This window comes from Aythya ferina (assembly GCF_964211825.1).
Source record: "Aythya ferina genome assembly, chromosome: 26".
In the NCBI taxonomy this organism is placed as follows: Eukaryota; Metazoa; Chordata; class Aves; order Anseriformes; family Anatidae; genus Aythya; species Aythya ferina.
Genome location: NC_140324.1, coordinates 3,264,977 through 3,290,560, shown reverse-complemented (window position 1 = coordinate 3,290,560; position 25,584 = coordinate 3,264,977). Strand labels below are relative to the sequence as shown.

Sequence of the window (25,584 nt, the reverse complement as noted above, 5' to 3'; positions counted from 1 at the left end):
CCCCAGTGTGTTCTGGCCCCAAAGCCCCAGCTCTTGGTGTCTCCTGCCTGTCCCCTGCCTCCCCACAGCAGCACGGGGGGGCCACGGGGCGGCATTGGGTTACGGCTGCGGTTACAGCCGGCACGGGGGGGCCCAGCAGTGCCCAGCCCCAGGCTGGTTTGGGGGCACGGCCATCCCCTAAATCCCCAGGCACGGGCACGGGGGGGCTGCAGAAGGGATTGTGGCAGGGATGGGCCGGCCCCGGCTGTGGGGCAGAGGGGCTGGGACCACCGGGATCTGTCCCCTCTGGGTCTCTCGGGGGGGCTGTGGGTGCAGGTGGGGGGGGCAGGGCTGGGCCCAGCAGGGCTGGCACCCCCTGGCCTTGTCTGGCACCCCTTTGTGTGTGGCACCCCCTTGTGTGACACCCCCTTGTGTGACACCCCCTTGTGTGACACCCCCTTGTGTGACACCCCCTGCCCTTGTCTTGTCTGGCACCACTTTTCATGGCACCCCCTTGCCTGGCAGCCCTTGTGTGACACCCCCTTCATGGCACCCCTTTGCCTGGCAACCCCTGCCCTAGCGTGACCCCCCCTTTCATGGCACCCCCTTGTGTGACACCCCCTTCATGGCACCCCCTGCCCTTGTCCGGCACCCCTTTGCATGGCACCCCCTCGTGTGACCCCCTGTTGTGTGACACCCCCTTCATGGCACCTCTTGTGTGACACCACCCTTGTGTGACCCCCCCTTTCATGGGACCCCCCCTTTCATGGCACCCCCCTGCCTGACACCCCCTGCCCTTGCCTGACACCCCTTGGGCACCCCCTTCATGGCACCCCTTGTGTGACACCCCCTTTTCCTGACACCCCCTTGTGTGCCCCCCCCTTGTGTGTGACCCCCTTGTGTGCCCCCCTCTTGTGTCCCCCCCCCCCTTTCCCCCCGTGCTTTGGGGACTGAGGGCAGCACCAAGTGAGGGCACCCCCCCCTCGCTGCCAGTCCCCAAGATGGCGGCGCCGCCTTCCCCCTGGCGGGGCGGCTCCCCGCTCATCCGCGCCCGCCCCGCGGCCTCCCCCAGCGCTTCCGCCCGCCCGGGGACCGACAACAATGAGCGCTCCGGTGCCCGGGGCGGGCCATGGCGGTGAACTACGCGGCCGGGCTCTCGCCCTACTCGGATAAAGGCAAATGCGGCCTCCCCGAGGTGAGCGCGGCCTAGCGGGGGCGGCCCGCCGCGGCCTAGCGGGTCTCCATGGCAACCGAGCCTGTGCCCCCCCCCCCCCCCCTCAGTGGGGTTTTTGGGGCCCCCCAGGCCCTTCTGGGGTTCCCCTTTTTTGCCCTGCCCCCCCCCAGCGTGTCCTGCCCCTTGGGGTGGCCGGAGGGGTGCGAGGGGTGTTTTGGGTGGCACTGGGGGGGGTTGGGGGTGACCCCGTCCCCACGTCCCTGGCGATGCTCGGGAGCTTGAGAAAGCCCGGAAAGGAGCTAATTGAGGGGAAAGTTCATTAAGGTGCATAAATATCTGGGGGGGCTCAGCCTGGGTGATCCTCAGAGGCCCCCTCTGCCCCCGGCCGTGCTGGGGTTCTGTGAAGGGCTCTGGGGAGAGGGGATGGGGTCGTGCAGGGGCCTGTCCCCAGCCCTGGTCCCCAGGGGGCTGGGCTGGAGAAACAGCCCACAGAGATCAAATTCGGTGCCTGCTCCAAAAAGCAGCATGGCCCCAGGACTCCGTCTGCCAGTGCCCACCGTCCTGCTGGCTTGAATCCCTTAACCTCCGTGGGGATGGCTGGTAAAGGGCTGTCCCTCTCCAGTTGTGTGTATTTATCATTAAAAAACGCAATCAAAGCCTCCTGCCTGGAGTTTTCACCGCGGATTTGTGGTGCGCTGGGTCTCTGTGCCTGCCGGGAGGCGCGCAGGGCCCGTGGCTGTGTCTCTCCATTCCCCTGGTCGTTTCTCTTCTGCTCAGATCTTTGACCCACCGGAGGAGCTGGAGAGGAAGGTGCGTGAGCTGGCGGATTTGATCAGGAGCTCCTCCAACGTGGTGTTCCACACCGGGGCCGGGATCAGCACCGCCTCGGGGATCCCCGACTTCAGGTAACGACGGTGGGCAGCAGGCGCGGGCCGGGAGGACAGCACCTCTGCCGAGTCCACCTCGCACCTCATAAAGCTCTGCCCTGTGCTTCCCGCCCCCTATCCCGCCTGCAGGGAGACCTGCTCCATCCCTCCCGTCCGGTCCCGTATCCAGCTGAAACCTTTCCCGTCTTGCATGCTGGCTTGGTGTTAAATTGTGCCCACAGAAGCCCTGCACGTGCTCTGCTTGCATCAAGGACGTTAATCGGTAACGCATGACCCTCGTTTAGCAATGCCCTGCTCGTCCTCTGCTGATAGGGCTCGTGATGGGTGTGCAAGCGTCCTCCTGGAGCCTGAGACCTCAGCTTTTGCTTCTTCTTCTGTCCCCGCTGCTGCAGGGGGCCCAATGGCGTCTGGACTATGGAAGAGAAGGGGCTCTCCCCAAAGTTCGACACCACCTTCGAGAACGCCAGGCCCTCCAAGACTCACATGGCGCTGCTGGGGCTGCAGAGGGTCGGCATCCTGAAATTCCTGGTCAGCCAGAACGTGGACGGCCTTCACGTGCGGTCGGGATTCCCACGGTACTGCCCCCTCCTCCCTGCCTCCGGGTCCCTCGTGCCTGTCCCCGCCGCGTGCGGTTCGTGCTTAGCACGGCCTCACGTGCAAACGTTTGCAGACAGAAAGCAACAGTTATTAATTAATTCTCTCCCTGTGCTGGGGCTTCGGTTTTGAGGCTGGTTTGGGAGCCGGCTGCTCGCTGATGCTGGGCGCAGAAATTGGAGTGCACCGGTGAGGGAAGGGGTAGAGAAAGCAGCCTGCATTTAGGGGAGAGGCGTGATGGGTGCGATGTGGAGGGTGCTGAAACGAAGTCAGCCTCAGCTGGCGCTCTCAGAAGCACACCCAGAATCTGCTGAGGGTGCTGCCAGGTGGAACAGGCGGCGGTGGGGGGCTGTTGCGTGCTGTCCCCTGTCAGCTGAGCTGCTCGGGGCTCTGCTCGAGCTGAATTTCTTGAGAGAAAGCAATTAACAGCAGCGCTGCCCCATTGAGGAAACGATGCCTGGGCCCAGGATTGCCTCCGAAGGTGCTTGGCTTCTCAGTAACTGTGTGGAAGTGCAGGAGGGGCAGGGCAGGGAGAGTTCTGTCCTGGGCCTGGTCTGACGTACCGGCTGCGGTCTCCGGTTTCTTCAGCAGCTGCGGCGGGGCCGGGGGTAGCGGCGTTCCCTCTGCGGGGAGCTGCGACGTGCAGGAGCTGAGGGGGAGAGATCTCCGCTCCCTGCTGGGTGGAGGCCGAGGCGCAGCCCCGTGGCTATTTCAAAGTTGTCCTCAGATGCACCCGCTGCTCCGTGAGCGCTTGCAGCAGCAAGAAACTTCAGCCTGTGATTAAAAAAAAACATTTCCAGCTCTTAAGACCACTGAGCGATTATCTTCTTGTAAACCAAACTGCTCGGAGCTGCCTGGAAGAGAAGCAGCTGTGTTTGAGTAAGAGAAGAAAGCGCAGGAGGTTCGGGTGAGAATAGGGAGCAGGAGGGGGACCTCCATAAAGGCACGTCACAGAAATGGCCTCAGCTGTCGTTGGGGAGCAGAGAGCTGCTTCAGGGGCTGTTCCCTCTTATTAAAAGCCCCAAGTCCTGGTTCCTGCTCCTGGCACCACCTCTACCTTTATAAACTAAACAACCACGGGGAAAAAAGGATAGGAAAGAATCAGCAGGACTCAGCTGGGCTCCCCTCAGCCCGGTGCCACCAGCTCGCCTGCTGGTTTGGCGTTGCTCTTCCCCTCGGTGCAGCACGTGCTTGAGAGAGCTGCTGAACTGGTGCCAGGTGGTTCAGCGCTGTAGGAATCAAGTCAGTCCTGTCCCCGTCCTCCCCGGAGGAGGTTTCCAGTCGTTGTGGGGCTCGCAGGAACACGAGGAGAGCGTGGCTTCGTTTTCCACTGGCTTCAGCACTTTGGGGCTGGGGCTGAGCTCGAGGGGAGTTTTGGTCGAAAGGAGTGGCAGAGAAAACGGGAGAAAAGCCCGGAGTGCTGAGAAGAGCAAAGACCTGGGTGGTGGCAGGGTGACAGAGATGGTTTGAGACTGGGTCAGAGCAGGTGGAGAACTGCTGCTGTGGCTGGAAGCTTTTAAAACCAAAAAGCCAGGCCGTGCTCCCTTCCCCTCGGTCCCCGTTGTGGTGGACGCAGCACAGTGCTCTCGTGCTGGAAGTGGAAGCGGGCAGCAGGAGCTCTCTGCCCAGGCTCTGAACACATCCTCTGGGGTCTTCCCTGCCCGGCAAGCGGCACGGCTCTGCCCAGAACACCTTTGCACGGTTATTTCTCGAGCTAAATGCCCACGTGGTGCCCTGCGTGCTGCCCTTCTGCCAGCTCCTGCCTGCCCTGCGTGCTCTGGCTGCCCTCGGTGAGCCCTTGGCGAGCCCGCTCAGCCTCGTGGCACCCAGAGCCCTGCTCTGATGCAGCCACCTCTTGTTAGTCTGCAGCTGCCTAATTCCCCTGGTGCTGACCTTGTGGGAAGTGGGGAAGCCCTTGGGGTGCAGGTCCCTAAGCAGGGGGGGTCAGGCAGCTTTCCCTGGTGCCCGGGGCCCTCCTCCCCCTTCCCCGTTCACCTCTGCCATTTCTCCTGCAGGGACAAGCTGGCCGAGCTCCACGGGAACATGTTTGTGGAGGAGTGCATGAAATGCGGCAAGTACGTGAGCTGCAAGCCCGGGGAGGGCGGGGGCTTTGCTGCTGTCCCCAGGGGGGGACACAGCCCTGCACGTGCTGTGGGGACTCTGGCTGACAGGCCCCTGGCAAGGCGTGCAGGGCTTCGGGGGCAGATCTGCCCTGTCCGAGTCCTAAACCCCACCAAATGTTGGGAATTGAACGTTTTGAGAAACAAGGTTGCAAGAGGAGGCTGCTCCACGCCAGGTTTTCTGTCCTGGTTGGTAGCTCTGTGGCTCTGGAGCTGGTGGGGGAGCTGTGGGGGGCTCTTGAGGGTCTACAGAATCAATGGGGGAGTCTGTAGGGTCAATAGAAGCCCTGTGGGGTCTATAGGGTTTGGGGGGGCTTCCCCTGAAAGGGCAGAAGCTGCGGGCAGCGCCTGGTGGGAGGTGCGGGCTGAGATTCGGTGCTCAGCTCATGGCTCTGAGCCACCTGCCTTGGGTCCTGGGTGTGATGTGAGAGGCGCTGCGGGGACGTCTTTGGGGCTGTGTCAGCTCTCCTGAGCAGCGCCCCGTGTGTCCTGTGCGCAGGCAGTACGTGCGGGACGCCGTCGTGGGCAGCATGGGGCTGAAGCCGACGGGCAGGCTGTGCAGCGTCACCAAAGCCCGGGGGCTGCGGGCCTGCAGGTAACACCAGGGGGGCTCGGGGGGGCTCCGGGAGGGGACAGCGTGCTGGGGAGGGGGCACAGCCCAGCACCGGGGAGGCAGGAGGTGGTTGTGGGGCTCAGACTTGGTGCGGAGGGGCTGTGGCAGCGATCCCTGTGGGGCAGGGGGGAGATCCGAGCTCTCTGAGCTGAACGGGGCAGGAGCCAGGGCAGCTGCCTGCCCCTCGAGGGAGCTGGTGAGGGAGGGTGGGGGGCTCCCGGCCAGCTCTGAAGCTGGGGGGGGCTAAATAAAGGCACATCCCGGCTCTCAACAACCACAGTGAGAGTGGCTTTTGGTGGCATCTCAGCACCAGCCACAAGATAACCTCGCGCGGGTGAATTCTCTGCGTTCCCTTGCTTGCTGGGGGGTCCTCGGAGCTGCCCTGGGCTCTCTCCTGTCCCTCTGCAGCGCTGGGCCGAGCAGGGTGTGAGGGGGTCGCTGTCACCAGAGCTGTCCCCGCTGTCCCAGGGCAGCTCTGCTGGCCGGTCCTGCCCGGCAGGAGTAACCCTGGTCCCCGTGTGTCTTCTAGAGGGAAGCTGAGAGACACGATTCTGGACTGGGAGGATTCCCTTCCCGACCGTGACCTCACGCTGGCGGACGAAGCCTGCAGGTACGGCTGTGTTCAGGCTTTTAAACCCACCGCAGCTGCTGACACCCGCAGCAGCCGTCCCTCAGGCTGCCCCCGCCTGCCTTTGGTGGTGGGTTTTGTGCCTCGCAGCCCTGGGGCTGTCCCGGTAGGGCAGCAGTGCCCGGCTCTTTACCCAGAAAGTGGCCAAGAAAAAAAAAACTGCAGGTTCTGGCCGCAGCTTTGCTTTCTGGCTCAGAAGCTCGTAGAGTCCAGGGTGGAAGCAGCAGTCCGTGTACGGTTGTGGGTTTTAATTAATTAATTATTTGTTTTCCCTGCCCTGGATGTTTTTTATTTTTCTCCTCCCTGCAGGAAAGCCGACCTCTCTGTCACGCTGGGGACCTCTCTGCAGATCAAACCCAGCGGCAACCTCCCGCTGATCACGAAGAAGAGAGGAGGGAAGCTCGTCATAGTCAACCTGCAAGCCACCAAGCACGTGAGTGGGGGCGTCCTTGCTGCTCTGCGCTCGGGGCAGTTCTCTCTGCCCTGCTCTGCTCCTTTCCCCGTGTTTTTTTAGCCCCGTCGTGGGCTGGTCCCTGCACATCACCCCCTCCCAGGCAGAGGGGCGGAAGGCTGGGCCTCCGCTGTTGCAGGGTTTAAGGCTGCAACCTGTGATTAACACACAGAACTGGGAGGTACACGCCTTCAGAGCGTAATAAAAGCCCGTCCCAAAGCCTGGTGTATCCTCTGGTGAGTTATCTCCAGTGAAATAACCCGCGTAACCCACGTCAGGAGGAGCTCGTTCCATCAGCAGCACTGCTTTCCGTGCCCCAATCGTTCAGTTTTCTGAACAAACCAGAGCTGGGGGGTTGCTGGGATGCTGTCAGAGCTCCCTTGTCCCTGTTTGCACGTGTTTAAAGGCGCAAACAGCCTGCAGCAGGACGCAGCCCTGGCCCCTGCGAGCCAGCTGGGGTCAGGGGCTGAGTCCGTGCTCCTCCACGGGCGGCGTCCCGGGGACAGGAGCCCTGGAGGCCGCGTGCAGCCCCTGTCCCCGGGCGCTCCCTGGGAGCAGCCGCCTGTCCCCGCACGCGGTGTCCGTCCCCTAACGCCACGCTTGCCCTTGCTCACCCCAGGACAAACAGGCCGACCTGCGCATCCACGCCTACGTCGACGATGTCATGACCAAGCTGATGAAGCACCTGGGGCTGGAAGTCCCGGAGTGGCTGGGGCCGGTGGTGGTGGAGAGCGCCGAGCCCGCCGAGCCCCGACAGCTCTTCAAGCTCGAGCCCGAGGCACGCGGGCTGCTCAAGGAGGAATCCTTCGCCCAGTGCAACGGCACGGCCGGGCTGTGCCCCGACCTCGGGACCGCGCTGGTGGAGCACGGCGACAGCCTGAAGCAGGACACGGGGCCGCCACCAACGAAGAAGGTGAAGGTGGAGCCTCTCCTCACCTGACCCGGACTGTTCCCCGGCTGTCTAGGTGCTCGTCTGTGCCACTTTTCCTACCGACTTTTTTTTTTAATATCCTCCAACGTTGTCCCTTTTTTATGTAAGTATTAAATACACTCGAATTGTGTGCGTCTGGGCAGCTTGCACCCGCCAGCCGGGGAGGAACGTCCCCTGCTTGAAAACGGCTCCGCTTGGTGCAATTCCCTCCCTGTGAGGAGGGGGCTGCGGAGCTCAGCTGCGCCCTGCAGACCTCGGAGGGACCCCGAGACGGGTGCTGGGCCAGTAACACTGTGGGGGTGACACTATGGGGTCCTTGGGGCAGCTGCAGCAGTCCCAAACAGAGCTGGGGCTGAGCTGGTGGTGGTCACAGCAAAATCCCAGCTCGGCTGGGTGCTGTCACCTCCTGGCAGCTGCACGGGGGAGGTGCCCTGCCCAAGGGGTCCTTGGAACCCTTTGGCTCACCCTATTAAACACCTGTGAAACCCCATTGCATTAAACAAAGGCAGGTGATTTTTTTTTTTCCAAAATACCTTTATTTAGTGATGAAAATGAAGTTAAAAAAAAAAAAAAAGTGAACAAAACCACCAAGCTGCAGTGTCGATAACCAGCCAGACCGGGGCCTTTTGGGTCCCCTCCTCCCCACCTTGACCAACCCCGTGTCCCTTCGGCAACCCCCGCCGCACCCCGGGGGCGGGAGCAGCCCCTTCCTTCCCTCCCAGTAAGGCCAGTGGGAACCAGTCTCCTCTTCCCAGTTCACAGATAGAAGCAAAGCCAAGTGGGTCCAGCATCTGTCCACGCCTGGAGGGGGACCCTGGGGGGGCCACCCCGAGGGCTTGTCCCAGAGGGGATGGGGCGCATCCCCCGTGGTCCCTGGGTGCTGTTTAAAGCTCCTCGGCCGGCTCCAGCCCCGCGGGCCGGCTGCTGTGCTCGCCCTCGGTCCACGCGAGCGCTGCCAGGCCGTCCCCCGACGTGCTGCCACCCCCCGGCGTGCTGTCACCCCCCGCCACGCTGCCACCTCGCTCCATGTCCCCGCGGCTCGGGCTGTCGGAGGCGAGGGGCCGGCTGCGGTTGCGGGGTGAAGCCTCGTCGGGGCGCGGGGAGAAGGAGCGGGCGCCGAAAGCTTCGTGCAGGGTCTCGGGGCTTTCGCCCCCGTGCTCCGACCACAGCGGCTCCGGGGGCTTCTCGTCCCTGCCCCGGGGCTGCGCGTAAGCCACGCGGGAGGCGGCGGCGTTGTGCAGGGACCTGGAGAAAACTGAGCGCACAGAAGGGTCGGGGTCAGCACCGGTGCCCCCTCCCCACCCAGCGCGGTGCTGGCACAGAGCCCCCGGCCCCCGCCTCACCTCGCACCGGGCCGAAGTCCCCGTCTGCATCGGCCTTGCTCGGGGCGAAGGGGCTGATGGAGGGGAAGACGATGAGCGCGAAGGAGAGCAGCAGGACCTGGGGGCAGAGGAGGGGACGTCACCGGGTGGCACTGGAGGGGGCTGGGGGCAGACCCAGGGCTGTGTCCCCCCCATTTCTCCCTGCCCAGGCACCCCATCCAGCTCTCCATCTGTCCCTCCCCATCCATCCTCACATGTGTCCATCCTTCCATCCAACCCCAGAGCGTCTCTCCCCCCACCTCAGCCCGTGCCCACCCTTTTACCCGTCCCTCCACCCGCCCCCACCAGCACCACCCCGCCGGTTCCTCGCTCCCCGGAGCTTTTTGGGGCAGGGAAGTGGGGGCTCAGGGCCGGGGGCTCCACGCACCGCGATGCAGGTCCCCGTCTGCGCTGCCTTGTTGCTCGACTGCACCACCAGGGCCTGGAGTTTCTTCAGCTGCTCCAGGAGGGACCTGGGGACAGGGAGGAGCCCTCAGCACCCGGCTGCTCCGGGATTCACCCCACAACCACCCCATCCAGCCCCTTATTGCCCCCTTTCAGCCCTGGGGACACCTACGAGTTCTGCTTCTCCAGGTGCAGGACTTTCCTCTGCAGCTCCTGGTTCTGGGCTGTGCACGCCGACATCCTGGGGGACAGGGAGAAAGGCGTGAGGTCTGGGGGCACCGCCGGCAGCCCCCAGCCGGGCGCGGGGGCTCGGGGCCCTACCGGCTCTCCAGCCCGTCGATGTACTCCTTCTTCTTCTTGCGGCTCTCCTGCGCTGACTGCTTGTTCCTGATCTTCCGACGGATCTTCTTCAGCACCCGCTCCTCGTACTGGGGACGCAGAGCAGGGGGGTGAGGGCAGCCGGGGCCAGGAGGACCCCCACAACCCGTGCGCCCCCAGGGGTGCAGCGAGCGCGTCCCAAGCACCCCGGGCCCCACCTTGGTGAGGGGCAGCTGCGTGGGCAGGGACACCCCCTCCTTGGCCAGCAGTTTCTTCTCATCCTCCGTCAGCACCAGCTCCTGGAACTGGCCCTGGCTCTGCCTCAGCAGGGAGCTGGGCGCCTGCGGCTGCTGCGGGACCGCGGGCAGGTGAAAATCCCCGGCTGCAGGCTCGCCCCGTGCCCGTCCCCAAGGACCACGGGTGGGCACCGAGCTTCCAGGGTGAGGGGAGGCACCCAGGAAGGAGCAGGAATGGGAACGTGGTGTGGGAAAGGGGACGGGTGTGGGGCGGGGGGAAGGAAGGGATGGGAACGGGAACGGGGTCATGGGCCAGGAGGTGGCGGGGATGAGGAGGAAAGGACGGGGACGGGGACCCAAGGGAGGGGGACAAGGACAAGGGGGGGGGGAAGGATGGTGAAAGGGACGGGGACGGGGCTGGGGCCGCGGTGATGGGGACTCACAGCATCGGAGCTGCCCGAGAGCAGCAGGTCCTTGACGGTGAGGGTGCAGGACGCGGGTGCAGAGACCACGGGCAGGTCCCGGCCCTCCTCCATGAAGAAGCCGGGGTGCCACATGTCTGGGGGCAAGGGGTGCGGGGGGGGGGGGGGGCTGTCAGCTCTGCTGTGCCCTTGTGTCCCCCCCCCCAACTCCTGGCTTCCCCCCCAGCCCCCCAGACCTCTCCGTTTCAACCCACTCTGCCCAAATCCCCCCAGTCCCCCCAGCTCCCCTATTTCCTCACCATCCCTGATAGACCCCATCTCCCCCACCCCCCCCAGCCTTCCAGTGTCCCCAGTAACCCCCCCAACACCTCCCAGTGTCCCCAGTATCCTCCCCACGGCCTCCCAGTGTCCCCAGTATCCTCCCCACAGCCTTCCAGTGTCCCCAGTATCCCCTCCCAGTGTCCCCAGTATCCTCCCCACAGCCTTCCAGTGTCCCCAGTATCCTCCCCACGGCCTCCCAGTGTCCCCAGTAACCCCCCCAACACCTCCCAGTGTCCCCAGTATCCTCCCCCCAGCCTCCCAGTGTCCCCAGTATCCTCCCCACGGCCTCCCAGTGTCCCCAGTATCCCCCCCAGCCTCTCCCCATGGCTCACCCAGGTCGATGGAGACCTCAGGGTGCGGGGCCCCGGTGCCCCCGGGGAGCGGCAGCACCTGGCAGGGGTTGGCGTAGGGGTAGGGGGCCTCGCCGAGCCCCCCGTCACAGCACCCCGGGGGGCTGTCGAGGTGGTCGGAGGAGGGGTCCTCGGACACCCCGCTGTCGCTGGCGGCTGGGGACCAGCTGGGAGAGTCGGATGCCGAGTCCCCAGAGCCCAGGATGGAGCTGAGGAAGTCGTCGCCGTCCCGGGTGCGCTGCGGGGATGCGGGCGCCCGTCACCACAGGGTGCCCATCGCCGTGGGGTGCCCGCAGGAGCTCCCCCCCAAGCTTTGGGATGACCCCACAAACTGCCCCAGCTCGCCCTGAGGGCTCACCCCGTCCTCGTGCCAGGTGCCCGGGGACGTCCCCAGCTCCACGCCGCGGAGGATCCCGTCCTGGCGGTCGAAGAGGAGGTCCAGCAGGTCGAGGCTGTCGAGGCTACCCACAGTGGAGGCCATGGCTGCGAAGAGACAGGGTCAGGCCCCCAGCCCCATCCCCATGTTTGCCCCCCCACCACCACAAGGCTCTGCGGGACACCCCGGCTCACAGGGCGGGCGAGGAGCACGGGGACCTGTGTGGGACCCCGAGGAGGTGTACGTGCACAGTGAGTGTGCAAACGTGTGCGTGAAACTCCCAAATCCTGCGTTTTTTTCCCCAAAGAGATCTGCCCAGCCCTGCCATGCCCCCGGGCAGAGGAGCAGGATGAGGCCCCAGAGCTCAGCACTCCTCAGCTCCCTTGTCCGGCCCCATCCGGCCCCGGGGAGATCGGGTTAATCATTTGGGGCAGCGAAGGGAGGAGGGGAGGAGGCCCTAAAGGGGGGACGGGACTCGGCCTCGTTCTGCCCCTGCCACAACACTTCCAGGCCCTGAGCCCTGAGGGACCCAAAGGGCCGATGGGGCCCAACAACCCAACCAGCTGAGCAGCAAAATCAACAAAATCGGCCAAGAAAGGGATCAAACGGCCAACCCGTTGGCCAACCCAGCAGCTGTTTGCCCAAATAACCAACCCGTTGCCTGCCCGGCCAACCAACCCCTTCCCAACCCGCCCCCCGGCCACCCAGCCCACCGCCCAACCCTACAAGCGACCCTCCCAAACCTCCACTGACCCACGGGTCCTTCACGCTGCGCCTGGGGACGGCTGTTAAACATTAAAGTTTTCTCTAATTTGTTAAATTTTGGGTGGCCGGCCCAGAAAGGGGGTTTCTTGACCCCATCCTTGATCCCCGCTCCTTTTGGTGAGCCCCGTGGTGCCGGCGGGGCCCCGCTGAGCGCCTCGTACACCCCGTACCTGAACGAGATCCCAAAACCAGCGGATCCGTCCCGGCTCCTGAACCCCTTTTGGTGCACGGCAGCGGGGCGGACGCCGAGCCCGGCCACCTCCTCCTCCTCCTCCTCGCCCTGACCCGAGTGGCAAAGTTTAAACTCCAACGGCACAGAAATAGCGGCCGGGATTGCAAAATCGCCCGGGTGCTGATTGGGGCCGGCGGTGCGCGACGGCAGGGCGGCCCGGGGGAAGGCCCGCTGCGCCCCGTAACTCATTAGCCAAATGTTTTTGTCCTCCTCTGCCGAGCGGGGCAGGAGGGGCCCGTGGGCGAAGTCCGGGCTCCGCGGCTGCCCGTGAACTTTCACCCAATTTGGGGATGATTTCCTTTTTTTTTTTTTTTTTTTTTTTCAGCGTTAATCGCTTTTTATAGGTGCTGAGAACATCCGGGGAAGACGTTGGCTTGGACTCTACCACCCGGCACATCCCCACGTCACCTCGGTCCCTGCCGGGCCTCGTGCCCGGGGCTGGGCTGGTCCCTGGGGGGCTGCCCGTGCCCTCCACCCCTCGGGGTCCCCGCTGTCCCCAGGGGGAACAAAGGCACGAAGGGTTGGGGCTCGTTGACCAACACATCCACCCATGCATCCCTAGCGCCCTACAGCGAGGACACAAGGCTGATGTGCCACCCACGGGCGAGGCCGGGCCCTGCTGCATGTGCCGGACCCCAAAACGATAGTGGGGTGGCGGTGCTGAGGAGGGGGTCGTGGCGCTGGATGGGTTTGTCCCGACCCCACCGCGCAGGGCAGGGACGGGCTCGCCCCCTCCCTGCCTCCCTCGTGTGCGGTGAGCGCGGTGGCGCGTGACGGAGGCGCGAGGCGGCGGGGGCAAGGCCGCGCCGTGCGGTTATCTCCACCGCGACGCCCTCTGCCCGGGTGGACGGGGCTGGCGCCGCCTTCACGCCCCGCTCTATGGCCCCGCCGCGGAGACGGGAGCCGCTGGCACCGAGCAAAGGGCAGCCGCTGCCGCAGCCTCCACCCCGGCACCACCCCGGGGCCTCGCTCCATCCCCACCCTCGTCCCGTTGGTGCTGGGGGCTCGGCAGTGGGGACAGCACAGGGCTGCCCCGGTACACAGAGGCTGCGTCCTCCAGGCTTGGCCTCGCCTCTACAAGAGCCTCGACTGCCCACGAGACTTGCTCCTGAGAAGGGGCTGCCCTGGTACCTGGAGGCTGCAGCCTCTGGACTTGGCCTCGCCTCTACGAGAGCCTTGCCTCTGAGCAAGCCTCGCTCCCAAGCAGGGGGCTGCAGCCTCCAGGCTTGGCCTCACCTCGATGGGAGCCTTGCCCAGCAGCAAGGGGCTGCCCTGGTACCCAGAGGCTGTGCGAGGGGGACTTGGCCTCGGCCCCACAAGGGCCTCGACCCCTCCACGGGCCTTGACCCCACATGGGCCTCAACCCTACAACAAGGGCCTCGACCCCACAAGGGCCTTGATCCTCCACGGGCCTTGACCCCCACAAGGGCCTCGACCCCCACATGGGCTGGCCTCGACCCCCACAAGGGCCTCGACTTCTACACGGGTGGGCCTCAACCCTCACAAGGGCCTTGATCCTACAACAAGGGTCTGGACCCCACAAGGGCCCCTACAAGGGTGGGCCTCGACCCTTCACAGACCTTGACCCCTACAAGGGCCTCAACCCTACAACAAGGGCCTTGACCCCTGCATGGGCCTCGACCCCCACAAGGGCCTTCTCCATGGGCCTTGATCCTCCACGGGCCCCTACAAGGGTGGGCCCCGACCCTACACGGGCCTCGACCCTACACGCGCCAGCCTCCCCCAGCCTCCCCCCTGCTCTCGCGAGACCCCCTCTCCCCACGCCCCTCCCCCTCCCTAACCCCCTCCCCCTCCCTAACCCCCTCCCCTTTAAACCCCTCCCTTAAACCCCACCCCCTTTAAGCCCCTCCCCTTTAAGCCCCGCCCCTCCCCCCCTCGAGGCCCCGCCCCGCGGTGCCCGCAGGCGCGGCGCGGCCCGGCCATGCCGGCCAAGAGGAAGCCGCTGCTGCCCGCCCTCACCATCACCCCCAGCGCCACCGAGGGGCCCGGGCCCGCCGGCTCCGCAGAGTGAGGCTGGGGGCTGAGGGGGGGGGGTGGGGAAGGAGTGGAGGGGGGGTGGGGAGGCCCGCACGGCCTCCGGGAGGATGGGAAAGGCCGGGCCTGGGCTGGGGGGGGGGAGGCTGGAGGGGGTAAAGGGGGTGAAGGGGGGGATTGGGGGGGATTGGGGGGGATTGGGGGGTGAAGGGGGACGCTGCAGGGGGCTGGGGGGGACTGGGAGAGGCTGGGGGGGGCTGGGGGATAGGGGGGAATAAGGGGGGAGGCTGGGGGAGCCTGGGAGGGACTGGGAGAGGCTGGAGGAGGCTGGAGGGGGTAAAGGGGGCCTGGGGGAGGCTGCAGGGTAAAAGGGAGGCTGGGGGGTACGGGGGTAAAGGGGGAGGCTACGGGGGGCTGGGGGGGCTGGGGGATAGGGGGAGAAAGGGGGGGCTGGGGGAGGCTGGAGGGGGTAAAGGGGGACTGGGGGGGCTGCAGGAGGCTGGGGGAGGCTGGGGGGTAAGGGGGGAGGCTGGGGGATAGGAGGAGTGAGGGGGATAAAGGAGGGGGCTGGGGGAAGCTGGGGCATAGGGGGTGTAAGGGGGGAGGCTGGGGGATAGAGGGGGGGGGATGGGGGATGGGGGGGGGGGACCAGGATGGGCCCGGCCTCGGGGGTGTCCCGGTGGGAAAGGGGTCGGGGAGAGGTGGGGCAGGGTATTAGAGGCCGGCCTCACCCGCAGCTCGGTTGGGCTGTAAGGGAGGCTGGGGGTGTCCGTGGGGGGGGCTGGGGGCAGCTGAGGCCTGGGAGAGTCTCGTGGGGGGGGGGTCTGGGGCTGGGGGTGGCGGTGGTTGGGGTCAGCCCTCCCAGCCTCCCCCCCCCCCTCAGCATCGGGTGCAGGTTTTGGGGGGGGGGAAGCAGCAGATGGCAGGGGGGAGGCCGGCGGCAGGTGCCGGGGAGCACAGGCACCGCTTTGTGCCCGGCCGCTGGGGCTGGGGGCGGCGAGGGGGGGGTGGGATGGGGCCGGGGGGGTTGGGGGGGCCCCAAACAAGTTTTGTCCTTCTCGTGTTTCGCAGCAGAGGCCGAGCTTTGGGCCTCCGCTGTCGGGGGGGAGGCTGCTGAGCAGCTGCAGCAGGGGCTCGGGGCGTGGAGGACGCTTTTTTTTTTTCAATTCCTTCCATTTCCCTAAAACTCCCCCCCAAAAAAAAAAAAAATAATTGTTGGGTCTCTGTTGCCTCTGCTCCCTGTGCGGGGAGGAAGGGGGAAATCCTCTTCTCCTGGCCCTGCCCTCGCAGCCCCCCCTGACCGTCGCCCTCCTTTTTCTGTCTCTCCCCCCCCCCAGGGCCAACCTGGTGGACCTCCAGAAGAAGCTGGAGGAGCTGGAGCTGGACGAGCAGCAGAAGAAGCGCCTGGAAGCCTTCCTGACGCAGAAAGCCAAGGTGGGCGAGCTGAAGGATGACGACTTCGAGCGCATCTCCGAGCTGGGCGCCGGCAACGGCGGCGTGGTCACCAAGGTGCAGCACAAACCCTCCGGGCTCGTCATGGCACGGAAGGTAAAGGGGGCAGTGGGACGGGGAGCGGGGTCTGCGCCGTGCAAACCCCCCTGGCCGGGTCAGAACCAGTGCCCCGAGCTGGATGTGACCCGTGCAGGAGCTGTGCCAAGCCCTGGGTCCTCTCCTGGGAGTCGCAGCACTCAGCGACGGGTCCCTGGGATTTGCAACGCCTTGCGTAAAAATGCTGTTTTTTTCTTCTTCCAGTGAGGCTGTTTTTAACGAATTCAGCAAAAAAAAGGGGGTCAGAGTGCTAGGATGAGGGTCTTCTGGTGATCCTAGGTGGCAGGTGGAGGGGTGGGGGCCATAAAGCTGGGACAGCAGCAGCTCCTCCTGAAGATCACCTCCCGGGTGCCTTTCCGTGGTTCTCTACGTTAGAAAAACAGCAGCTTTGCCTCTTAGAAAAGACAAAAATCTTGGTGAAAAATCTGTGGGACGCCTTCCCCGAGAGCCTCTGTTCCCCGCCGCTGTGGGGACGGCTCCGTGGGTCTTAGGATGAAGATGTTCTGCTGTGGCTGCACTGGGAGCTCTGGGTCTGCTGCTGGCATTTGGTTCGGGTGCTTTGGGGATCGTTGGGAGCTCCGTGATCAGAAACAAGGCAAAGCTGCCACGCTGGGCAGCGCTGCTGTGTGTCGGGCATCCTACAGCTTTATAGGACCAGCAGCTGCTGCTCCAACCTGCCCTGACACCCCGTAGCCTTCACGGCTTTCCTTCCCTCGGCTCTGTTAGCTGACTGCACGGAGCCCAAGGAATAACACAACTGCTCTTTCACACACATAAGCTTTTCTTTTTCTTTTTTTCTTTTCTTTTTTTACTTTCTGTGGTTTCCTTGATATCAGCACACCTCTTACAACACCTACAAAGCTTGTGAAAATGTTCGTGTGTGCTGAGTCAGATCTGCATCAAACTTCTGACTTGTCTTTCTACTCTGAATCCTGCGAGATCTCTCAGCGTGTTGCATGGGCTGGCGGTTGCTTCAGCTGCTCGCAGGCTGCACAGCACTTTTCTTGGCCCTTTATCTTTAATTTTAGCTTGCAACCAGTTAATTAATAAAAAAGGCAAAGCAGAGCTTCCCTTGAAGACAGTTTTGTTTCTTTCCGACAGTCGGGACTTGCTTACATGGTTCTGTAAGTCTTGTGTTTGTTTTTTTGAAGGCACTACATCTTTATTTTGTCCTTTCTTGGCAGCTGATTCATTTAGAAATCAAACCAGCCATCAGGAATCAGATTATCCGGGAGCTGCAGGTGCTGCACGAGTGCAACTCCCCGTACATCGTGGGTTTCTACGGAGCCTTCTACAGCGACGGAGAGATTTCCATCTGCATGGAGCACATGGTGAGCCCACAGCCCTCCTCTGCCCCGCGCTGCTCGGGTCTCTGTGAGCCTGAAATCCCGGGTGAAGTGGGTTGGGGTGCTGCCACTGGTCTTGGTGAGCCTGAAATCCCCACTGGGGTGGGTTGTAGGGTGCTGCCACTCGCTGCTGGCAGCTCTGGTGGCTCCTCGCTCCGGCTGCTCGGCGTGCAGCGAGGCCACCGTGCCCCTGGTAGGAGCTGCATGCTCCTGCTCAGGCGTCAAAGCGACCAAAATCGACTTTTTGGAAAGCGGAAGCAGAGGTTTGGGGGTTGGCCAAACGGAAATGTTGTAAACCTGCCGCTCTGCAGAGCGCCCTGCGCGTTTTCTCTCCGGCACAGGAGTGTGGTCGCTCCTCCGAATCGGTGCTGACAGCATTGTCCCTGCGCTTACCGCCGAGAGGGAAAGGAAGCGAAAAACTAACAGCAAGAAATAGAGAGTGTTAGTGTTAAAATAGCTTTCAGCAAGAAGCTCGAGCTCTGATTGCCGGAGATCTTTGCTGTAGAGGGAGCGTGCTTGGTGCTGACTTGCTGCAGCCCGTGGAGCTGGGATGCTGCGTGCCCGCTCCTTTGTTTGTCTGCGTGGCCAGCGGCTCTGCTTTCCTGCTGGTGTCAGTGCGCTGAAGGATTTCGGTGTGTTTTGTTTTGTTTTAGGATGGTGGCTCTCTGGATCAGGTGTTGAAAGAAGCCAAAAGAATTCCCGAGGAGATCCTGGGGAAAGTCAGTATAGCGGTGAGTGCCAGGGGCTCTGCGGGCTGCCGAAAATCCTCGCTGGGCATGCGTTGGGGAAAATGCTCGTGCTGCCTCACGAAGCTTTCTTCATTTCCCTGGGTGCGTTTTCCCATCCTGAGCTCAAGCAGGAGGTGTCGGGGTGTGGGCTGAGAGCAGGGAAGCAGATTCCCAAGCGCTGTTTGTAGCTCTGTCCCCTGGTGTTGTGCTGGTCTCTGCTGGGACCAGTTTGGGAGAAGCTTTTTTGGGCAGCAAACCCAAGATTTGTGATTGCTGTGCTGGGGGTTGTTTTGCCCTTCATCTGAATCTGGACACCAGCCACTGCTCGTCCACATCCATGGTGATTAAACCCGAAACTTGTAGTCACCCCGGGAGGCTGTCCTCGCGTCTCACCCGCTGTTTGTGCGGCGTCTCCTGCCGAAGGGAGAGCGCTTCCCCTCCCGGCCCTTATCTCATCCTGTCTTTGGTTTCCTTCTAGGTTCTGAGAGGTTTGGCGTATCTGAGAGAGAAGCACCAAATCATGCACAGAGGTGAGAGGAGGAACCTAAAAATAGCCGCCCGTGGTGGAGGAGCCCCGTGTTGTGCCTCGCGCCGTGCTGACACTCTTCTCTCTCACTGTTGTCAGATGTGAAGCCTTCTAACATCCTGGTTAACTCTCGAGGAGAGATTAAGCTGTGTGATTTCGGGGTCAGTGGTCAGCTCATTGACTCCATGGCAAACTCTTTTGTGGGAACTCGGTCCTACATGTCTGTAAGTTCCTTTCAACTTTCCGGTGGTTTTTTTTTTTTTTTTCTTTTTTACAACTTGGGTTGAGCTCAGGTGGGGCGTGCCGAGCCACTCGCAGTTTTCCTGTGTCCGCGCTCACCGGGGCCGTGCTCTCTTTGGGCACTGCCACACCACGCTTACCTCTCGCTGTCCATTTGTGGGATCAGGCTGTGGGGTGTGTGGCACCCCGTGGATAGCAGCAAGCACCCTCCTGTCTCCTCGTGGCTTTTGATGCGCTTGGCACCAGAGGAGCCGCTCTGAGCCGCTCCTTGCTGCACCTCCACCAGCTTGGGGCTGGCAAGATGGAGCTGCCCCTGCAGGGAAAGCCATTCACATCCTACAAGTGCTCCCATCACGTTTCAGCAGGTGTTTCTGGGTTCAGAAATGTCTCTTTGTACACAAAACTCTGCGAAATGAAGCGTGGTGGTGCAGAGGGGACGCTGGTGCTGACGCCCACCCCCTGCTCCTCGGCGGTGGGTGCAGACCACCCCAGTGCAGGTGGGTTTTGGTGCAGGCAGTGGGAAACCAGAGCTGAGGCGAGCTGCCCGAAGAGCTGAGTGTGCCCCCTTTAACCGGGAGCTGTGATCAGTGTTAGCCCAGCCATGGGACGGGGCGGTGATGCGGTGAGCCTGGTGCAGCGGGTGGCATCGTGCAGCCTCCTCTGCCTCGCGTGGCTCTGTCCCATGTCCTCAGCTGTCCCTGACACGACTGCTGCAAGGATGAAATCACCTCCTGGCTGCCTCTGGTCCCCGGGGGCTGGATGGCAGGGAGGAGGTGGGTCCCTGCTGCCCACACCACGTGGTTGTGGCTGGGAGCAAGCAGCAGGTTTCGTGGGGAAGCTCTCAGTGCTCCTGAGCTCAGGCCTGGGCTGCTCCTGTATTTTGGGAAGGGTTATTAAGGTCCAGTTATAGTTAGACGCTATCTATTTAAACATGTCCCTTCTGCACTCAGCCACTGGATCTGCACAGCTGACCCAGAGCTGCCAATGTGGATAGTTTGCATTGACTTTTTCTAATTTTTTTTTTCTTTGCCACAGTAGGAGCCTTAGGCTGGATTTCTGATCCTCTTATTACTCCGGAGTATTTACAGGAAAGAGCAGAAAATAATTTTTTGGCTAATAAATTGAGGTTTTAGATCTCAGATCAGTGAGAAGTAGACTCCTACTGCGTGCTCTGGGCTTCCGAGTGTGAGCAGCTGCACGCGCTGCGGGGCTGTAGCTGTTGGTGGATGCCTACAAGTGCTTTGGGTTTGCGCTTGGGATCCCCCAGAATTTCTCTGCAGACTTCAGGAGCCTCGGATGCTGGGAGGCTGCCTTAGAGATGGGGTGCTTCATGGTTTTGTACAAGCTGTCCGTGCTACACGTGGCCCTGTGGGGGAATTATAGGGCTTGGCAGAGCCCAGCCTTTCCCTGAAGGAGCAGAGAGGTGGTCAGGATGTAGACTCTGCTTTATTTAATTTCGTTGTCCCATTGTCGTTGCTCGCCGTGGTGAAATCCTGCCTCTGAGCCTCCTCCCTGTGCTTTCTCCTTCCAGCCCGAGCGGTTGCAGGGCACCCATTACTCGGTGCAGTCCGACATCTGGAGCATGGGCCTGTCGCTAGTGGAGCTGTCTATCGGAAGGTACCCAATCCCCCCGCCAGACTCCAAGGAACTGGAAGCAATATTTGGCCGTCCTGTGGTGGACGGGGCAGAGGGAGAGCCTCACAGCATCTCGCCGCGGGCCAGGCCCCCAGGACGCCCCGTCAGTGGTAGGGGCTGTCGGCTGCATCGGACGCAACACGCAGGCGTGGGGGCAGAGCGGGTGGATGCTGGTGGCCTGGCTGGGTTGGAGAAAACCCTTCTGGCTGAGGCGGTGGTGGGGAGGTGAAAAAAAACAAACGGGGTTTTGAGGAGCTGAGGAGGTGGCTTTCGGGGTGCTGCGGAGTGCCCTGGGGTTGCCCAAAACAAAGCTGAGCGTTACAGAACCACGTGTTGGGGACAGCACGGGGTTGGCAGGGTGACCCCCCTGGGGACACCGACTGATCTGAGGAAATCTGTCACTGCCCGTGTGGCCCCGCAGGCTCTGCCCACACTGCCGTGAGCTCCCTCTCCAGCTCTTTGGGAGCAGCTTTGCTGGGAGCTCTCACCGAAGCACCAAACGGGCGCGGGTCCTGGTGCAGCGTTTGGAGCAGGCTCTGCCTGAGCCACTACTTTTGGAAGCAGAAGGCTCTAGAACGGCTGCCAACCTGCCAAAGCATATGGTCTGGTGCTCTCCAAATGCTCCAAGCTGGGAGATAAATCTGGGCTAGAAGAGTCTAAAAGTCTACATTTCAGAACTTTTTTTTTTTTTTTCCCCGTTATTTTTAACCACGAGTCGGTTCCCAAATCGGCGTCCTCTGCATCTCCCAGCAGTGGGGCTGTGGGAATGAAGCCCCTCGCTGCCTGGGCAGCTTCTCACCGGTGTTTCTCTCGTCTTACCCACGCAGGCCACGGGATGGACAGCCGGCCTGCCATGGCCATCTTTGAGCTGCTGGACTATATAGTTAACGAGGTGGGTGTTGCTTCGCTGCCTCTGCCAGGCTGCCCCGAGGCGGTGTCGTGCTCGCCCTGCTGGGTCAGGGTAGGCTCAAAAACCTTGGCAGGGCTTTCATGAGCCCTTGTAGCTGCACCAAAATCCTCTTTTTTCTGTCCCATCATCTCACAAACCCATCTCTCCTTTTGGAGTAACGTTCTGCAAGTGGAAGCTCGTGGTACCTGTGAAAGCAGCATCCCTAGAGCAACGAGGGAGGGGAGCTCTGGGGTGCAATGCCCTGTTCCTTTTGCAATCAGCCATTTCAAACGTGCTCCTCCCTAAATCAGCAGCAGATGAGCGCTCCCTCTGATGCTGAGGCCGCACGCAGACCTTTGTTTTCTTGGATGAAAACGTTTGAGGGTGACCCAAAAGCTGACCGGAGCTAAGATCCCAGGCTGCAGTGTCCTACCAGCCTTCCAGGCAGGGTCTGTCCCACCAGCAAGGCAGCGAGTCTGGGGAAAAAGCAGCCGAGAGAAGTTGGCCCCTAATTAGCTTCTCTGGAACAGCTCCGTCTGCAATAGGTGTTGACAGAGCTGGGGTTTGCGAGGTTGGATCCAGAACTGGGATGCTGCAATTCTGGTCTCCCGGCCCTGGCAGTAATTCGGGATGGGGTCGGTGCCCCCCAGTGCTGGGGCAGCATTTTTTTGCCAGCCCTGCAGCAGGAGGGAGCAGCTCCCCGGCCCTCAGGGGCAGCTTGGAGAACGATGCCTGCAGAGCTCAGCCTTCAGAGCTCAGCTTTCTATTTTATGGCTCGTTTAAGACTAGGTGACACTGTGGTTTTTGACCCATTAATGCACGGTGATGCAGAAAACCCTTTTCCTTCTCTCTGCAGCCGCCTCCCAAGCTACCGAATGGAGTTTTCACGCAAGATTTCCAGGAGTTTGTAAATAAATGGTAAGGATTGCTGCTTGGCACCGAGCACAGAGGCCTGTACCTGCTCGTGGGTGGCTCAGCAGGCTGCCTCCACCTGCAATGTTCAGCATAAGCCAGCATTGTCCGTGTGCTGTCGGTGACCTTTCCCTGCTCTGGCTTGGCTGCAGTGCATCGTGCTGGGAGCTCCTGCCTTGGGAAGGGCTGGAATGAAAGCAGCGTGACGCTTTGCAGTGTCACTGCACCTCCTAAATGCAGCTGTGAGACCCTCTGGCACTGGGGGTGCTGCTGTGGTCCCATTAAAACAGAAACTGGACGTTACAAAATCGCCCATCCCTGCAAATCATCGGGCCCTCGTGTGCAGGGTGCAGTCCGGAAGGGATGGATATTGCATCTCTGCTAGAACCTGGGGTGCTGGGGATGATTTCTGAGCTGTGTCTGTGCCACCGGTCTCCTGGGGAAGGCAGAGAGGAAGCCAAGTGGTTTTCGTTGGAGCTGGGGACCTCTGCAGCCAGCTGAGCACCTTCTTACACCAAGTATCTCAGGGCTGGCTTTGCTCTCTTGTTCTTCTCATTTCAGCTTAATTAAGAATCCAGCAGAACGGGCAGATTTGAAGATGCTGATGGTAAGTGGGGAAGAGCAATTTTCTTGCTGCAGTGGGTGGCACCAGATCTGCAAGCTGCTGTGCCCCATCCCATCCCATCCCTCGCTGCCTCCCTTGCTCAAAAGGCTGGAAACTCCCCCGGCTGAGCCTGGGAGCCAAATCGAGCCCCGGCGAGGGAGTGACTCACTCGCCTTTGAATCAAAGGCAGCGATGTTATCAGCCCGTGGAGCCTGCTGCCCCTCCCCAGCGGAGCCCAGGATGGGAACCCGATGGCTCCAGCACCGCCCCGTGTCTGCCAAGGTGCCTGGGACCAACCTTTGCCTCCCAAGGGAGGTGGAAGAGCCCACTTTGTCCCCGTGAACCTCAGTTTTTCCTCCCTCGGCGTGGTGCTGAGCTGCCCCCCCATGTGCCCCTTGCAGGGGCAGTGGCCGTGTCCTTGTGTCCCCTCTGTGTGTCCTCCCTGTCGCTGTTCCATGCCCTCTGTGCTCTGCCTCCACTCCTCCCTGCCCTGGGGGCGCTGGCCTTTGGGGGGAGCAGGATTTGCTCTCCAGGACCAGGGTGAGCACCCGAAACCATGGCTCGGAGCCACGTGGCTCTGCCCAGCGCTTTTTTGGCTCCGCAGCACTTTTTTGGTTCACTCCTGGGGTGCGACTTCGCTCCTTTCACTCTCCTGTGCCTCCTCTGCCCGGCTGCTGAGATGCATCAGTCTTAAAAAATGCAGCCATGGGGCTGCAAGGAGCAAAAAAAATGTTGGAACTACCCCCCAAATCTGCTGCCCTGGCATGAGAGCAGCCCAGGGCATGGACCCCGCTGGGTCGGGGCTTTGAGAAGGGGCTGGGGGACGGGGTCTCGGTGGGGAGCGCGCGGCCGTGTGTCCATGAGGTTTTCTCCTAAACCCTGCGCCCCTTCCCTTGCAGAATCACACCTTCATCAAGCGCTCCGAGGTGGAGGAGGTGGATTTCGCCGGCTGGCTCTGCAAAACGCTGAGGTTGAACCAGCCCAGCACGCCCACCCGCGCTGCCATGTGACGGCCGAGCCGACCGCCTGGTGTCAGTACATCTGCCTCTGTCACCATTTCCTGTCCTTCAGTACATGACAGAACCGCCCTTCTTCCTCCTCCCCGGCCCCTTCTCGCCTCGTGTCCCACCGGCAAAGCCCCGGCCCTATAGAGACGTCCACGGGCTGCCCCCCGCCCCGAGCAAACAAACGCGGCCTTGGTTTCTCTTGGCCTTGGGGGCATCCCGGGCTTCTGCTCCGGCTCTGGAGCTCCTGACACTTGGGAAACGTGGTGCTGCTTGTGTTAATTTTTCTCTTTTTTTTTTTTCTTTTTTTTTTTTTTTTTTTTTTTGGAAACATGTTCACTTGGGTTAAAAAAAAAAAAAAATACCGAAAATCATCTGTGCGCGCTCGCGTGTGTGTGTGTGAGGAGGGCGGGGAGGGGGCCGCGGGGCCGCCTGCTCCTCACGCTTCTTGGGTGGGCTGCGGGGGGTGGGAAGGGGAAAAGGGGGCTGCAGATGGGGGCTGCGGGGAAGGGAGAAGCCCCTCGGGGGGACACCCAGCCCCGGGGCCGTGCCACGAGGCTGTGGTGGTGTTCGGAGAGCGGCGTGGCGCTGGGCTGCCCCTGGGCCTGGTGGGCCCACAGGGGGAGAGGGAAAGAGGCTGGTGCCTGTTTTTTTTTGTTTTTTGTTCGGTTTAGCTCTTAAATGGTTGTTTTGAGGCCTGTTCTGGTCATGTGCAGGGTTTTGGGTGGGTTGTGCTGGTCCGAGGGGCACAGGCCGAGCTCCCGGTTTGTGAGGGGTGGGGATGGAGTCACCCGGTGAGGCCCACGGGGGCAGCTCCTGGCCTCCTCCTGCCACCTTATTGTGGCCGTGCCCCAACCATCACGGCTCGGGCATGGCCGGGGAGCCCGGCCGGGTGTCTCCAGGTGGGCTGCATCCCCCCCTGCTTCATCCCCCAAGGTTTTGGGGTTTTCCCAGGACCTTGTCAAACCCCCCGGAGCAGGGCCGGATCTGTCCCCTCAGGGCTGGTAGTGTCCTGTGGCGCTGTCCCCTCCTGGGTTTGTCCCGCTGTGGGATAATTTGGATTTATGGTCAAATAATTGGGGTTTAGGGGTTGGTTTCTCCTCTCCGGAGCCTGCCAAGTGATCCTGGTGGATGTTTCTCTCGTGGGGCCGAGCCGGTGCTCGCCCTTACGGCAGAGGAGTCGAAGCTCAGCACAAAGCGGTGCTGTGTGGGGCAGCCATGGGGGGTTTGGGGTCACCAGAGCCCCCCCGTGCTCTGTAGGATTTGTGTTCCCTTTTATTTTGTGTCCTGGAGGACGCGGAGGTGCGAGCCATGGGGGTGGCTCCATCCCCAAGCCCCCAGCGAGGAGGACCAGGAGTTGCTTTTGGTCCCTTTGCCCCTTTTGGGGCTGTTTTTTTTTCCCCGGGGCAGCCCCAAAAGGAAGCCCAGCGCCTCGCTGCCCCCCAAATTCCTCTTGCCCCCTTCCCTACCCCTCTGTCCCTGCAGGGGCTGAGTATGGGGGGGACGTGGGGCGGGCCGGGCGCTTGCCCCCCTCTTTTTGTCCCTTATTTAAGCACGGGGACAGCTCACAAATCTTTGGGATATTTTCAGGTCATTTCGCTTCGGTTTGGGGTTTTGGACGGGGAGAGCACATCAAGAACCTGTTGGTGCAATTAACAAAAAAAATCGATATTTTCATCGTGGAAGTAATAAATAAAGGGCACTTTACACTTAACAGTATTTTTTTTTCCTCCTTTAGTGTTTTTGAAGGGTTTTAACCCCTGCGTGGCCGAGCTCCTGCCGGGAGCAGATCGTGAAGTGATCCCGGCACCACCCCCGGGGGCTGCGGGTGCCGAGGGAGCGCAAATCCCCCTCCGGGGCTGCTGAGTGCCCGGGGGGGGTGGTTTAAAAATTATAATTTTTTAAAAATTATAATTTTTTAAAAAACTATTTAGGGTGAGAAGAAGGAGAGGGGGGAGCCCTGGGTTAAATCTGGCTCGGATTTGAGCACCTGC

At 62.1% G+C, this 25,584-nt stretch overlaps 3 protein-coding genes across 5 annotated transcripts; 2 read left to right on the top strand and 1 right to left on the bottom strand.

Annotated features, from left to right (window-relative positions):
• Window positions 1–970: 970 nt before the first annotated feature.
• On the top strand, window positions 971–7,507 carry SIRT6 (sirtuin 6). The gene is made up of 8 exons (XM_084498738.1): window positions 971–1,174; window positions 1,931–2,058; window positions 2,433–2,615; window positions 4,650–4,709; window positions 5,254–5,349; window positions 5,897–5,977; window positions 6,305–6,428; window positions 7,066–7,507. Exons 1-8 carry the CDS (start codon window positions 1,109–1,111, stop codon window positions 7,384–7,386), a joined length of 1,059 nt encoding a protein of 352 aa, XP_084354864.1. The 5' UTR covers window positions 971–1,108; the 3' UTR covers window positions 7,387–7,507.
• CREB3L3 (cAMP responsive element binding protein 3 like 3) lies at window positions 7,066–12,259 on the bottom strand. 3 transcript variants are annotated; one of them, XM_084498737.1, is made up of 10 exons: window positions 12,102–12,259; window positions 11,149–11,273; window positions 10,773–11,028; window positions 10,141–10,256; window positions 9,680–9,811; window positions 9,465–9,571; window positions 9,316–9,384; window positions 9,127–9,211; window positions 8,721–8,817; window positions 7,066–8,632 (listed from the first exon to the last, which is right to left on the bottom strand). In XM_084498737.1, exons 2-10 carry the CDS (start codon window positions 11,269–11,271, stop codon window positions 8,262–8,264), a joined length of 1,356 nt encoding a protein of 451 aa, XP_084354863.1. In that variant the 5' UTR covers window positions 11,272–11,273; window positions 12,102–12,259; the 3' UTR covers window positions 7,066–8,261. The 3 variants fall into 3 exon arrangements, with proteins under 3 accessions (XP_084354863.1, XP_084354862.1, XP_084354861.1); XM_084498736.1 differs by lacking the exon at window positions 12,102–12,259 and adding an exon at window positions 11,920–12,064 and having other exon boundaries at window positions 9,680–9,808; XM_084498735.1 differs by lacking the exon at window positions 12,102–12,259 and adding an exon at window positions 11,920–12,062.
• A 1,800-nt stretch (window positions 12,260–14,059) lies between these two features.
• Window positions 14,060–23,964, top strand: MAP2K2 (mitogen-activated protein kinase kinase 2). Its single transcript, XM_084498734.1, has 11 exons — window positions 14,060–14,191; window positions 15,496–15,706; window positions 16,891–17,037; window positions 17,706–17,783; window positions 18,259–18,310; window positions 18,406–18,530; window positions 20,078–20,291; window positions 21,009–21,073; window positions 21,927–21,988; window positions 22,544–22,589; window positions 23,486–23,964. Exons 1-11 carry the CDS (start codon window positions 14,106–14,108, stop codon window positions 23,594–23,596), a joined length of 1,197 nt encoding a protein of 398 aa, XP_084354860.1. The 5' UTR covers window positions 14,060–14,105; the 3' UTR covers window positions 23,597–23,964.
• Window positions 23,965–25,584: the final 1,620 nt, after the last annotated feature.